This window comes from Chrysochloris asiatica, unplaced genomic scaffold (assembly GCF_000296735.1).
Source record: "Chrysochloris asiatica unplaced genomic scaffold, ChrAsi1.0 scaffold00086, whole genome shotgun sequence".
NCBI lineage: Eukaryota > Metazoa > Chordata > Mammalia > Afrosoricida > Chrysochloridae > Chrysochloris > Chrysochloris asiatica.
Window position 1 is genome coordinate 12,333,082 of NW_006408604.1, and position 15,604 is coordinate 12,348,685.

General features: G+C 36.9%; 1 protein-coding gene across 2 annotated transcripts in view; it reads left to right on the plus strand.

The window, feature by feature from the left end:
* LRP6 (low density lipoprotein receptor-related protein 6) overlaps positions 1-15,604 on the plus strand; it is a 204,700-nt gene that overhangs the window by 124,921 nt on the left and 64,175 nt on the right. For both annotated transcript variants that reach the window (XM_006866055.1, XM_006866056.1), the window contains exons 6-7: positions 908-1,304; positions 2,554-2,725. In XM_006866055.1, coding sequence (XP_006866117.1) covers positions 908-1,304; positions 2,554-2,725 — 569 coding nt within the window. The remainder of the gene's footprint in view (positions 1-907; positions 1,305-2,553; positions 2,726-15,604) is intronic.

Genomic DNA, 15,604 nt, shown 5'->3' on the forward strand with positions numbered 1-15,604 from the left:
ACTCGACGGCACTTAACAACGACGACGACATTATTTAAACCAGTTAGCATTAAGATCATTTTGAATCATGGTGACCCCTTGAGTGTCAGGGTAGAATTCTCCATGGGGCTTTCACTGTCTGATGTTTTGGAAGTAGATTGCCAGGCCTTTCTTCTGAGATAGCCCCCTTCATTCTCTGGGTGGATTTGAACTTCTAGCCTGTTGGTTAGCAGCCAGTAACGTTAATTATTTCCCCAACAACCCAAGGACTCCAGTTCATACTTACTTAATAAGGATCTTTTGTGTTAAGCACTTAGTTGCTAACCAAAAGGTTGGTGGTTCACCTGCCAATGACTCCACAAGTGAAAAACCTGAGTCCTCTGTCACATGGGTAGCTGTGAGTCAAAATTGACTCAGTGGCACCTAACAATAGCAACAACTTAATATGGCTTGTACCTTCCCATGTTTTTCGTTTATTATCTACAATCCTATTAAGTATTCCTGAGGAAACTAGATTTAGAGATGAGGTATTTTGCCTAAGTGTTTATACCTGTTTGAGCCTCTTTCTCTCAGATGCTCAACGCTTTCTCTTAATTATTGTATTGTTTACTGGGTCCCTCTCTCCACTGATGTTGTTTCCTTTTCCATAGCTTTTTTTCTTATTAGTTCTGTTATGTATTACCCTAGATTTCTTTTTTAAAACAACAGTTTACATATCAAACATTTAGCTTGCTTAAGTATGTACATACAATTCAATGATTTTTAGCGTGTTTACAGAATTATGCAACCATTGTCACCATCCAATTTTAGAACCTTCTCACTATCCTTAAAAGATCCTTACCCTGTATTTCTTCCCTGCATTTTAAATTTAGAGTGGCTAAATTTTGCATGTGGATTTCAGATTATTTCTTCTTCTCTGTTGCTCTAGGTGCCACTGAATTATTGCTTTTAGCCCGAAGGACAGATTTGAGACGTATTTCTTTGGATACACCAGATTTTACAGATATTGTTCTGCAGTTAGAAGACATCCGTCATGCCATTGCCATAGATTATGATCCTGTGGAAGGCTATATCTATTGGACTGATGATGAAGTGAGAGCCATACGCCGGTCATTCATAGATGGATCAGGCAGTCAGTTTGTGGTCACTGCCCAGATTGCACATCCTGATGGTATTGCAGTTGACTGGGTTGCACGGAATCTTTATTGGACAGACACTGGCACTGACCGGATAGAGGTAACAAGGCTCAATGGAACCATGAGGAAGATACTGATTTCAGAAGATTTGGAGGAACCTCGGGCTATTGTGTTAGATCCCATGGATGGGTAAGAAGTTTTAATGTTGTGTAGTGTTTCTCTTTCTCTCAGGTTCCTAAAAGCATTAATAGAAACAATATGAAGTACATATAGTTAGTTTCTAATAAGCAGTCTTTTAATGGCTATTTATAAGTGATTGGAATAAAATCTCAAGGTAAAGAATGCTAGTATTAAATGTTTTGAATACTTTTTTTTTCATTTTTTAAATTAAATCCTTTCTTGCTGAATTTAGTATTGGCTGCATATTTTGCTCAAGTTGCATCATGGCCATGAAAAATGATGAAATGTTTTCAGAACTCTTTCTCATAGAAGATTTAGTTTCATTCTATTTTTAGTACTTCTAAAATGATATGACAAAGAATACATATGCTTTGTTGTTGTTGCTAAGTGCCACCAAGTTGGTTCTAACTCATAGAAACCCTGTGTAGGGTTTCCAAGGAGCAGCTGGTGGGTTTGAACCACCAACCTTGTAGTTAGCAGTCCAGTCCTTATCCTACAGTATCACAAAAGACATGAATGACTCTTTTTTCCTTGGTAATTAAAGTCAATTAAAAATATATATTTACTATAGAAGAATTAGAAAATGTGTTCACTTAACATGATAGGTTTATTACTTATTCTGGAAATGATTTTAAAACTTTACCAGGCTGCACAGCCTTATATTCTTCGTCTCTCCCACTTTTTTAAACCATACGTTCCTAATCACAGCCCAGGGAAGCACTGCTTTCTACATACTCACCAGTGTTATTCATTATTAAGAGATTTAGTCTGAGGATCTATATAGGAATAAATTATAACACTTCAGGGTATACCAATGTCTTGGAGCCACCTACATTCCTTGGAACCACAAGAATTTCTTAGCAGTACAGGAAGAATTCATTATTTTGGAATTAGTTGGTCCTCTGGATACTACTACTATGGTAATCTTTTTGTGTCAGAGGTGATAAATCTTCAAGAAAAAAAGAGGAAATTCATGGGAAAGAGCTCAAAATATTTTTAAGAAACCCAAGTGAAAATGAAATTTTTTTTATTGAGAGGCATTTTCAGGATTAATTCTAGAAAACACCAATCTGAAAATTTTCTAAAAGGTTTTATTTACACCACTGTTATAAATGTCTTGATGTATTTTTGATTTGTGTAAATCTTATCTTTTTCTTTCATGTTAACTGATCATACAAGGGATGGATCTTGCCTTTAAGATACTTGAAAGTTATATTTTATCACCTATTTTCAGCCCATTTTCTGTATACGTCTACAGGTACATGTATTGGACTGACTGGGGAGAAATCCCAAAAATTGAACGAGCAGCCCTGGATGGTTCTGACCGAGTTGTATTGGTTAACACTTCTCTTGGTTGGCCAAATGGTTTAGCCTTGGATTATGATGAAGGCAAAATATACTGGGGAGATGCCAAAACAGACAAAATTGAGGTTTGTTACTTACTACGTATTTTCAAAGTAACTTTTTTTATGGCTTTGGAGTTGATAATTATTTCATGTAGACATTCTTACTATTTTGTACTTTACTTTTATGTCTGGGTGCCAGAGGTGGCTTTTATAGAAATGTTAGGTTGGCATGAAAAGGGGGATGTTTATGTTTTTCTAGTTTCTAAAGCTTCTTGAATGATTTTCCTCTTTATTAGTAGAGCCCCTTTCTGAACTCCCTGTAGACAGTTACAAGTCAAATATTTTATCAGATCCATTTTGGAAGTAAGTCAGGAAAATTAAATTTATTTACATAAATAGCTTTGTTGGTATTGATGGTGTAATTTTATTTAATATTAAGATGATTCCATGAAAATAATTTAAAAATTGATTTATATATGATGAGAGAAAGAATCATTAACCATGTCTTGAGAAAATGATATAATTAAGTTTTTTGACAGTCAAATATAGTGAAAATAATCAATGGTCCATATTTTAGCACAGTATTTTGTAATGGAAATACATTCTTGATATTGAATGTGAGGTGTAAGAGTCACACATTGAATTAGGTCTGTTCTAGGAGTCTTAGGGAATTGCATAAAGTGGGTTACAATTTTCCTTTGGGGGATGAATGACTTCTGATATAAGCAATGGCTCTGAGTAGTTCTTCAAAGAGCTGCAACAAACATCTCTTAATAGAATGGTAATTCTGAGCAGTGACTGGAACTCTGAGGAATAATGAATTAAAGGGCTGTCCTCCCAGGATGGAAAGTTGGAATAGAAGAAACCTGCTAGTATTCCACCAATCTCAAATACTGAAAACTGCACTTCTTTCTTACAGCTGGTTTCCATTAGTAGAAATTTTATATCGACCTGACTATGTAAATTGTCTCACTGTTAGTATTTCACTGACTTTAAAAAAAAAAATCTAACTTACTGTTTGAATCTTTAACAGCTGGAGTGCAGTGCTAATGAGACAGAGGTTATGGTTTTACCCTTCAGACAGGCTGTTAGATCTTCTGGAACCCAAATTGCCTACCTAATCCCAACCAGTTCATAATTGTGTATTGTTGATTAGCCACGGTCCATACAATGGTGTGATGGTATTACTGTTCCTAAAGAAATAGTTTAAAGTTTACGTGTCAGTAGTCTATGGCAATATAATTTACATAAGGAAAGAGCACTTGATTTTTAATTGTGCTAGGGATTTTTAAAATTCCATATTTAGGCTAGACTTTTTTTTAGCTAACTATGACTGATTGATTAGCCTGAAAACAAAATCTTTCTGTTTCTTACTGGGGAATTTTTTTTCCAGTTTTTATTTTCCATGCTTTAGGTTGCTGTTAACACTTTAGGTGCAGAAATTTATTCAGAACCACATAGTTCAGGAGGGGTATAAAGAAATGAGAATTTATTGAGGTCTGAGGGACACACATTTAAGAACAGAAATAAATGCATACAACAATATATGTTGTTGTCAGGTACTGACGAATTGGTTCTAACTCAGTGACCTTGAATAGGGTTTCCAAGGCTGTGTAAATCTTTACGGGAACAGAAAGCGTCATTCTTCTCTTGTAGAAGAGCTGGTGGGTTTGAACTGCAGACATTATGGTTAGCAGCCATATGCTTTATTCTACCGTACCACCCGTGCTCCTTATAACAATATATATTATTGGTTAAACAGTTTTTATTTTCATTGTGAGTAGAGAAGATCTTAAAAATGGTGTATCTTTTGGCATCTTGTTGTTTTCTTAAGCTATATATTGTGTATACATTGCTGTCATTTGTTTCTTTGTGTTCTCCTTTCCTTCTTACCTAAATTATACCAATATTCATAAGTCTGCTTTTCAGATCTATATCTCTCCATCCCAGGCTTGCTGGTGTGCACAGTTGCTATTTGTTTTTGATCCTTTTGTTTGTTGTAGTATTGTGAATCATGGCCAGAGTTTTTACTAATGATAAATCTACTTCCTTTGTATGCATTATGGTGTGGTTCTTCAGAGTGAGGAGCACGAAGTGGGGAGCTATGTCTGTGTGCATCTGAATCTCCCCAAGAGAATTTTCAAATTTTACACGAAAAAACTTCCCTCTTGTTCTACCCGCTGGAGATTCTGATGAAGTTTCCCTAGTTGGGAAATAAGGAGAGGAGGAGGTATTGCTATTTATTCCCTTCTTACTTGTGATAATGTTTAACAAAATTGTCAGTACATGACAAACTAAGGAAAGAACACAGCTTTTTATCTAAATTAATCTGGCATGATTGTGGGAGACAGATTATTAATCTTCCTTTCTGAGACTAATGGTGATGATGGGACCAGTTGCTACCACTTTTTTTACCTTGCCTCACTTGATGTTGTTGTTGTTGTTGTTGTTGTTAAGTACTCTTGAGTCGGTTCCAACTCATAGCAACCCTGTGTAGGGTTTCCAAGTAGAAGCTTATGAGTTTGAATTGCCCACGGTGTAGTTTAAACCTAGCTCATGGTCCAATGATTATCCTACATAGCCACACCAGGGCCTTACTTGATGGTAGCTGAGTAACATTGAACCTGAAAATTTTTGGAAAGATACATACCTTTTTAAATGGCTTTATTTCCAAGAAGATTGTCTGCTAGCCTCTTGTGTGTAGCAACTGACCTCACTTATTGATCAGACCCTAATGTGAGTCATATGCTCCCTAGCCTAGCCTCATCCTCTTAAGAGACATTGCCAGCTTTTGTTACACCCATGAATAAAAGTTGCTTTTTCTTGGAATTAAAAGGAAATATCAAATTAGCTCTTTTCTTTTCTGAAAGACTAGCTGTTTATTTAGTTTCAAACTCCTTTATGTATGTTTATAGTACTTTTGGGAAGCCCCCACAAAACCAAATCCATTGCCATTTGGTCAGTTCCTACTCATAGAGACACAGTAGAAACCCATGAGGTTTACAAGGCTTTACTCTTTATAGAAGCAGACTGCTACATCTTTCTCCCATAGAGCAGGTGGTGTGTTTGAACCACTGACCTATTGGTTAGCTGCTTAGTGCTTAACCATTGTGCCACCAGGTAAGAGAAGATAGTTGTGTAATAAATAATTATCTAGCAATACAGTGCTAAACTGATACCATAGTAAGCTCTCTTATATTTTGAGTGACTCTGATGGGACGATGAGGTCAGAGGTTCATTCACTTTTGCTGTCTGCTCTAAGATGACTTAGATCAGCTTCCTACTTCCTCTTTTTGTTAGTAGTGATGTGACCGGATATTGCTTACATTGGGGAACTGGGTGTAAGGATGAGGGAAACCAGGAAAAAAGACTGGGAGTGCTGAATTTCAGATTCAATTTTTATTATATAAGGTTGTATAAAGAATAAATAGATTTACCTCAGATTTATAACCAGCTTCTAAAAAGAGGAAAGTTAGGCACATAACATTACTAATGATGACACCTTTAAAAGAAAAAATGGTGGCAGTCATAGTATTGGCTTTAATATAAAAATGTGAGGATATGTTTCCTTTCCCTGGTGGCCACTTATCTGTAGGTCTTATTAAAAGACTTGTTAATACTTGTCTGTGTTTCATCTTCATTATGCTGAAATGATTTCATTGACTTTTATGACTAGCTTTCCAGTTTATTTGTCTGTACTGTGCTTCCCCAACTAGTTTTTACTCTAGTGTTCTGGAGTCTCTTAATTGATAACACTAAATAAAGCATTAGCAGACAGAATTATTTTTTTTTTTCTACTGGAAAGCCTTTATTTCTATTTTACATGGCAGCCTGCAGTAAGTAGAAGCATACTGTGTCTTAACTTCTCATTTTTCTTGGTTGGGTTTCATTACCAAAAATACTGAGGGCCTGGAATACTGCTTACCAATAGCAAAGACTATTGATAACTTTTAGCTTTTCAGTACTTTCTATTATAAAGTTAGAAATATACTATTAATCTTTTTTATTTGAGGTTTTTTTTTTAAATTTAACTAATTGACAAAAAAAATTAAAGTGTTCTGAATACGTTTTTAATTAAAAATAATACTGTCGTAGCTAACATATATATACACACATATACACACACACATCCTTATAAACTTATTTCCAATTTTTCCCCCCTCTTTCATTTCTGAGTGTCTGTTGACAAATACATTAATATCTGATAGAAGGTAAAAAGAGTTTTTTGTCTACTTTAAGGGGTGTGGACTTGTTTTGAATCTTTTTAAAATTTTACCTATTTTAAAGGAAACTGTGTCCATTGGTAGTTTTGTCCAAATATAATTATATCTGATTCAGCTGTGTGGGAAACAGAAATAGATGATTAGAATCTTTAGTGTCAAGAAATTTTGAATAAAGAGGGTATTATTGTGTATGATGAGTGCCGAAAACTTGGCATTTGGTGAATGTTCTGTTTCATATTCTAAGCCTGAAATTGCAGGACTACATTTTCTTCTGATGACAGCTTCCTCTATTTTATCAGTACCCTAATAAGGAAATTTGTTTTCCAAGTATTCAAATTTCTTTTAAAAGGAATTTCTTTGTCTCGCATCTTTAGTTTGTATATTGTGAAAGCCTGTTAAAACAGAAGGACCCGTTGATGATTTTTTCTTACAGTTGGTTTCTCAGATTAATTTCTCCATAAGAAATTACAATGATATAATCATCTATTGTTGAGATAAAACCCTGTTGGTTATATGACAACTCTCAAGAAGTAAACTTCCTTTTGAATCTTTGACAGTTTGTGATATTCAATAAATGACTTTATGTGCTTGAATTTTTGCCCATTTCTCCTACTTTACCACACTTTCAAAGTCTTGATGTGGCACTGTGGCATAAGCACTTAAACTCAAGGTTGGTTTGAACTACAAGGTCAGCGGTTCAAACTCACCAGCTGCTCCTTGAAAACCCTGGTCTGGGTTGCTATGAGTCTGAACCAACTCACCGGCTCTTAACAACAACAACCACACTATAGAGCCTGACTGGTACAAGTGGTTTGTGAGTAGTTGCTAACCTAAAGGTAGGTGGATTGAACCTGAACCTACCCAGCAGTTCCATGAAAGAATAGATTGGCAAAGTTTCCTAAAGATTACATACTTTCATAAAGACTACAGCCAAGAATAACTCTGTGGAACAGTTCTACTCTGTAGCATATAGGATTGCCATTAGTTAGGGACTGATTAGATAGTAGCAATCAACAAGTATACTATATGTGTCTGTATATGTGTGGGGAAATGAAATGAAAAGATAATGGAATGTCCCCACATACTTATTTATGTTTAAACATTTTATTGTGAATTGAATGAAGATCTGTAGACAAGATTATTAGTTTCACATTCAACAAATCATATACTTTGTTTCATCTCAATAATTGCAATCCCTTCCTTGCAACAACAGTGATCCTGCATCCTCCGTGTACTTCCTGTTTCCATTCCACCCACTTTCCCATCCCTTCTCAACTTTGCCCTTAGTAAATTTTGCCCTTTTGATTTTGAATAATTGACATGTTCATGGTGAGCATAGCTTACTAGTGTTGTTGTACCCCGTATATATCTGTGGCTTGCTTAGCTGAGAGTTGGGCCATGAGGGTGAGTGCCTTTCCAGACCTGAAGGGTGGTTGAGAGCCACCCTTCTTCCAGTCTCTTTCTGGTGAGTAAGCTTGGTCTTTAAAATGTTTTTAAAATAATTTTGAGTTTTGTTTCACATATTCTGCCACTCATTTTGGTTCCTTCTAATGTAACCCCTTTCAGTGCAGTTAATAATAGTTGTTGTTGTGAAGTGCCGTTGACTTGATTCTAACCCATAGTGACCCTGTATAAAGTTTCCGAGGAGAGACTTGTGAGCTTGAACAACCATCCTAATGGTTCAAAGCGACTTTGCAGTCCAGCGTATTAACACGCAGCACAACATACCAGGACTCCAGTTGATAGTAGTAGCCAGGTACAGTCTAGTTCTTCTGGACTTAGAATTGTGAAGATTGATGTTCACATATTCCATTTTTTTAAAAAGCCCCCTTGTATTTGTTGCTGGGTGACCCCACATGACAGAGTAGAACTGTCCCATAGGGTTTTCTTCGCTATAATTACATGTGAGAAAGATGAGGTTTTATGCTCCTGTATAGATACATATATATAGAACACTTAATTGTACTTCTGAGAAATCTGTACCTAGACCAAGAAGCAGTTGTTCGAACAGAACATGGGAACACTGAATGTTTTAAAATTGGGAAAGATGTGAGACAAGATTGTTTTCTTTCACCATACTTATTCAACCTGTATGCTGAGCAAATAATACAAGAAGCTGGGTTCTATGAAGAAAAATGTGGTGTCAGGATTGGAGGAAGACTCATTAACAACCTGCGATATGCAGATGGTACAACCTTGCTTGCTGAAAGTGAAGAGGACTTGAAACATTTACTTATGAAGATCAAAGAGCACAGCCTTCAGTATGGATTACATCTCAATGTCAAGAAAACAAAAACCTCACCACTGGACCAATAAACAACATTCTTATCAATGGAGAAAAGATTGAAGTTGTCAAGGACTTCATTCTTCTTGGATCAACTGTCAACACTCACGGAAGCAGCAGTCAAGAGATCAGACAACGTATTGCATTGGGCAGATCTGCTGCACAGGAACTTATTAAAGTATTGAAGAGCAGAGATGTCAGCTTGAGGACTAAGGTGTGCCTGACCCAAGCCATGGTATTTTCAATAACCTCATATGGATGTGAAAGCTGGACAGTGAATAAGGAAGATCGTAGAAGAATTGATGCCTTTGAGTTGTGGTGTTGGAGGAGAATACTGAAAGTGCCATGGACTGCCAAAAGAACCAATAGATCTGTTTTGGAAGAAGTGCAGCCAGAGTGCTCCTTGGAGGCCAAGATGGCTAAGCTTCGTCTCCATACTTTGGACATATTGTCCGGAGGAAACATTCACTGGAGAAGGATGTCATGCTGGGTAAGGTCGAGGGTCAGAGAAAAAGAGGAAGACCCCCAACGAGATGGATTAGCCAGGTGACATCATTGATGGCGTCAAGTGTGACGACAGTAGTGAGGTTGGCCCAGGATCAGACATTGTTTCGTTCTGCTGTGCATGGGGTCGCTGTGAGTCGGTTCCGACTCGATGGCACCTGACAACAACAACAATAGATACATAACCTTGGAAACCCTATACAATGTCACTATGAGTCCTAATTGACTAGATGGCACTTAACAACAAAGTGTTTCCACAGAGGGGTTGGTGAGTTTGAATCACTTTTCTTGCAGTTAACAATCCAATGCTTATCCTACAGCAGCTGTGTATGTGTATATGTTAAAGTTTGGGAAGGAGATGTGTGTGTTTGTGTACAATCATAGAAGAATGATAATTGGTAAACTCCAGCCAGTTGAGATGTACCCTATGATATTTATGAATTCATACTTGAAAGTTGTCAGTTAATAAGCAATTCTAGTAAAATTATTTGACTTGTTATAATCTACAGCAGCCAGTTATATGCGGTTATCTCAGTATTCACTCTACTCTGTCTCTAAAAATTTGTTCCAAGTATATAATGAAAGAGATTTTATGATAGGTGTAATCTTTCTATCCTGAACTGCCACACAAATCCTAGAGCTTTACCAAACAAGATGCTTTGCCTCATTTAGGAGTTAGGATAAATTTATTTATATAAATTAGGATAGTCAGATATATGTTGATACGTAGAAAAACGTTTTTGTGACCAAATTTGAACTTGTTCTTGGAGTTTTTTTTGTTTAATGTTTTGTGAATTATGTGATAGTTTACATGGGAGCACATTAGCTTTACATTCATCTTATCGTATATTGTTTCATTGCCATGGTTACAATCCCCTCCATGAATTATCAGACAACCAAAGGGTATACCCTGCAAGCCTGCCCCCTCCCCCGAGTCATCAGTACACAGCCCCTCTCCCTCTCTGGGTCTAAAGTCCCCAGCTGCGCCATCTCCCCACATCATCCTCTTTGCTTCCATCTCTGGTGTCACTGCTTCTCTGGGTAGGGTCCCACTCTCTGCTCTTTTCCCTTGATGGTCCCAGGGACCTCTGCTCCTAGACTGCAAAGCTAATCACTCCCTTTCTTTTGCTACACAATGTCTACCTTTACATTTCCAACCCTCACAATCAGTCCCGATAACAATTATTCACTATTGTATCAGAAGAGACCTATCCATCTCTCCTTGGCTTATAAGTTTTCAAGAGGGAGTTTAGTTTCAGAGTGTGTGGGGCACGGTAGGATCCCCACTGAATAGTTTTCATCGTATCTAGACAAGTCTGGTGAAAAGAGATGGGGATAAGATTCTTATGATTCAATAGTGAGTAATTGTTATGATGACTGATTGTAACTGTCACAACTGTAAAAGTAGAAGTTTTGTAACAAAAAGGGGTAGAGTAGTAATCTTACAGTCCAGGAACAGAGGACCCTAGGACCATCAAGGGAGAAGAGCGAAAGCGGAATGTGGGACTGTATCCAGAAGCAGCAACACCAGAGATGAGGACATGGAGAGAAATAGAGCAGCTGAAGACACTGGACTCATGGAAAGAGAAAGGCTGTATGCTGGCAGCCAGCAAGCAGGTTTGCAGAATGTGTCCTTTGGTTGTTTATTCCTAAGTGTTTTTGTACAACCCCACCACGACCACCAAACAACAGCGAAAAAAAGAGGAAATAGAAGCAAATACTGTTGAATGATGATGCATGGTGGGGTCGGGGGAGGGTGGGGGGAGAATGTGATCATTGGAATGAAATGATGTTCTCGCATGTAAACACAACAAAAACTTACTTAAAAAAAGAATATAAATTCTGAAGGAAAAAAAAAAGGTAGGCAAGGAATATAGTTTGGGGGTTTCTTCAGGGAGGGAATTTGCAAAAAAACATTGATCACTTTAATAGTGGTGTAGGTATTTTAACTTCTTGTTTCACTTTAAAGTCCTCACCAGCTCTGTTTAATCCAAGACTTGAAACTAGTTCTTTCAGGTCTATAGGCCAACAAAGCAAAATCAGATGAGCCTGAATTTGTAAATTGTGGTTGAATTGGAGTAATAACCAGAATGGGAAAAAGTGTGAGTTAGCTCCCTGCTGGAAACATACTCTGCCATCTAGAAAACAAGAGCAACTCCCTCTTAGCAAATAGTGGCAGCATGCTTTACCAACAGAGTGCCTAGATCAAAAATGGTGGGAGACTACACCACTCTGAATGTGTTTTGCTCTCCACTCATCAGGCCTCTTCTATGCTTACTACACCTTTTCCAAGTTTCCTGTACTAGGACTTCAATCCATAATGTTGTCCTGTTCTGGTTCATGACTGCTTTACTCAACATTTTACAAATTTGAGTCTATTCTGATATGTTAGATTCTCCTTCACATTTTTTTCCTCTTTAAATTTGAGTACAATGTAAACATTTAGATCTGCTGAAAATGTTATAATGCAGATCTTTTAATTTTTTTGTTGTTCTTGAACTTTAATAAATTTCCGAAACTCTAAATTCTTTGTGCCATAATTTGTTTTCTGTTAGATGTAATGTGAATTAACTAAACCTCTGAGAAGGATTAGAATTCCTTTTGTTGTTGTTAAGTATGGGTCGGAACCGACTCGACGGCAGTGACCCTGAACAGGGTTTCTGAGGCTGTAAATCTTTACGGGAGCAGAAAGCCTCATCTTTCTCCCGTGGAGCAGCTGGTAGTTTCAAACTGCTGACCTTGCGGTTCGCAGCCCGATTCATAACCACTATGCTACCAGAGCTCCTTAGAATTCCTTTTATGTCACTGAAATATTCAATAGGATGGTATTTATTAAAAACTTCATTTGTAATTTTGAGTGTCAAATCTGTTACCCTTATAGAGTTTGTAAGTAGCAATGAAATTAAAGACTTAAATAATTAATATGTTTTTTGTTTTATTTGTTTTTATTGTTCATTTATTTTGCAGTTTACTTATGGAGTCTTGTTGTGGTGCTGCAAGATAAAATACTGGACCACAAGGTCGGTTTGAAATGCAAGGTCGGCAGTTCAAACTCACCAAGCCGTTCCTTGGAGTCAGAACTGACTCAACAGCACTAACAACAAGAACAGCAACAATAATGACTTATAAATGAAATGTTTAACCAATGTCATCTACTGAATTTTGGGGTTGACTGTAATAACTTAGAGTCTTGGTGTGTTTCTGTAAGATAAGCACTTGACTGCAAGGTCAATTTGAACCACAAGGTTAGCGGTTCAAATTCACCAACCACTCCTCAGAAACCCTATACAGGTTTGCTATGAGTCAGAACCGACTTGATGGCACTTTAACAACGACAACATAATGATTTATCTTGTATACTTGGTTGGGATTTATATTGTTGCTTATGTGTTTTAGTTTGTTTTTTTGAATATGAAAAGCAACTTCTGGGTCACAATACATTTCATTAGTCTACTACAGATAGTAAGAAAACATGTTTCATGCATTTTCGAAGTATTGCCTTGGAATAAAAGGAAGCTGTTTCCATAAAATTATCCAGTTGTTTCTGGAAAGTGCCCCATAAACTCACATATTTTGCAGCAGCTATTCTGTATTTCTCAAGTTTGTCTCCCACAAAATTCAGCAATGCTTGATGCTTTTTTCTTAGTTGGCTGCTACTGTTTATCCAAGGTCATATAGCTTTCCATTTAGTAATAAAAGACCAGAATTCACGTTTTTTGGTTCCTAATAAAGTAGTTTTTGTAGTGTACTTTACTGCTTCTTTCTTACTCAGCTTATTATTTCAAACTTTAAAAATATTTTGCAAACAGATTATGAAGGATTTTGAAAAACTTTTATCTATTAAGCCCTGAACTATTAATTGCAAGATCAGTGGTTGGAACCCACCACCTGCTGTTCAGAACCTCTATATAGGGTCACCATGGGTCAGAATTGACTCAAATTTGTGGCATTAACAACAACATATTATTTATATATCAACAGAAAAAATGGAGGGAAAAGGAACCACTTTTCCTTACAGTAGAATTTCAATTAGTAAGTGTAGAAAGAAATGATGTAAGTAATAACAATGTTAATTTCTTGGTGAATATTGTTGTTAAGTGCCATCGAGTCAATTCTGACATATAGCAACCTTGTAGAAGGTTTCCAAGAAGCAAGTGGTGGGTTTCAACTACTGATCTTGCAATTAGTAGTCCAGTGCTTATTCTAATGTAAGGAAGATCTGTTCCTTTTCTCCCGTTTTTAAAATTAGGATTTTTTTTTTATTTCTTTGTTTGTTGTGATATATAAAATGTTGTTGTTAAGTGCTGTCAAGTCGCTTCCGACCACAGCGACCCTGTATAGGGTTTCCAAGGAGTGGCTGTTAAGTTTGAACCACTGGTCTTGCAGTTTAAACCAATCGCACAGTCGAGTTCTTATCTTACAGCACCACACCAAGACTCCATATAATAATATAATTATGGGTTATATTTCTTTATCATTATTTCATTGCCTGAGCCCTGATAGCTCAGTTGTTAGAGCATCAGATTTTTATTTTTTAGAATCTTGGTGTGGCACTGTAGGATAAGCATTGGACTGCTGACCACAGGCTAGCAGGTAAAACCCACCAACCAATCCTTGGAAATCGTCCATAGGGTTGCTACCAGTTGGAATCAACTTGACAGCACTTAGCAACAATAACAATTTTATTGTCCTGGAATTGGCCACAGGAACACCTTGTGTTGACTCGTATGTCCTTTTCACTATACCCCCATCATTTTATTAAGCCCTTTATTACTTTCTGGTTTAAAAATATGTTCCAGCCTTAGGTTTTATTTTCCTTGTTCTAGTCCCAGATGTTTTCTTCAGGGAGCCCTGTGCCTTTTAATGGAGAATAAAATTTTCAAAAACGTTGCCTACAAGTTGATTCCAACTGAGAGTAATCCTATAGGACATAGCAGAACTGCTCATGGAAACCCTTTATAGGATCACTATGAGTTGGACTCAACAACAACAATCTTTATGGAAGCAGATTGTCATCTCTTTCTCCCACAGAGTGACTGGTATGTTTGAGCAACTTTTGGTCAGCAGCTGATCACTTAACCACTGTACCACCAGGACTCCTTTAATGGAGAATAGTATTTAAAAACTAAAACCACTGGTAACAGGGGTGATTGCCTTTTAATACTAAGGTAATAGTTAAAATTGATTTTTTTTTCCTATTCACCTTCCAAATGCAATATTATTTTAGATGTGCTTAAAATGTACAATGAAACTACAAAAGGTTTGTGGAAAAATAGAATCAAAAGATAAGGAAGTGTTCCACAAATTTTCTGAAACCCCCTCATATGAAAGTAAAGAAAGCTTTCCCTTGCTAACATGTTAATTTTTCCCCATTAGGGATTTTGAGGCTCCTGGAGACTGGGGCTGGCAGAAGAATCTCATGAAGCAACAGAGTGTAATTGCCAAGGTTTTGTTGGTATTCATTGTAATGATGACTTCATGTGGAAATCTATTCTCAATTTACAGTTTTCCTGAGTAATTTAGGTTTTAGTAAATTTTGGTTGCACTAGCAGTTTTTAACATTGTGTAAAATAACATTTTAAAAAACCTACCAAACTCACTGCCAAGTGAGTTGATTCTGACTCCGTAACACTCAGGGTTTCCGAGGCCATCAGTCTTTACAGGAGCGGAAAGCTCTTTTTTCTCACGTGGAGTAGCTGTGGCTTGAACTGCCAAACTTGTAGTTAAAGTTGTTGTTGTTAAGTGCCATTGAGTTGGTACTGACTCATCGCGATCCTGTACAGGGTTTCTGAGGAGTGGTTGATGGGTTTGAACTGCTGACCTTGAGGTTAGCAGTCCAGTGCTTATCCTACAATGTCACTACTGACACGAATATTTAGTATTCTGATCATGTCTCCTTGTAAAAAAATATATATATATTGTGTGAAACTACATAATGTGATTATGTTGCTT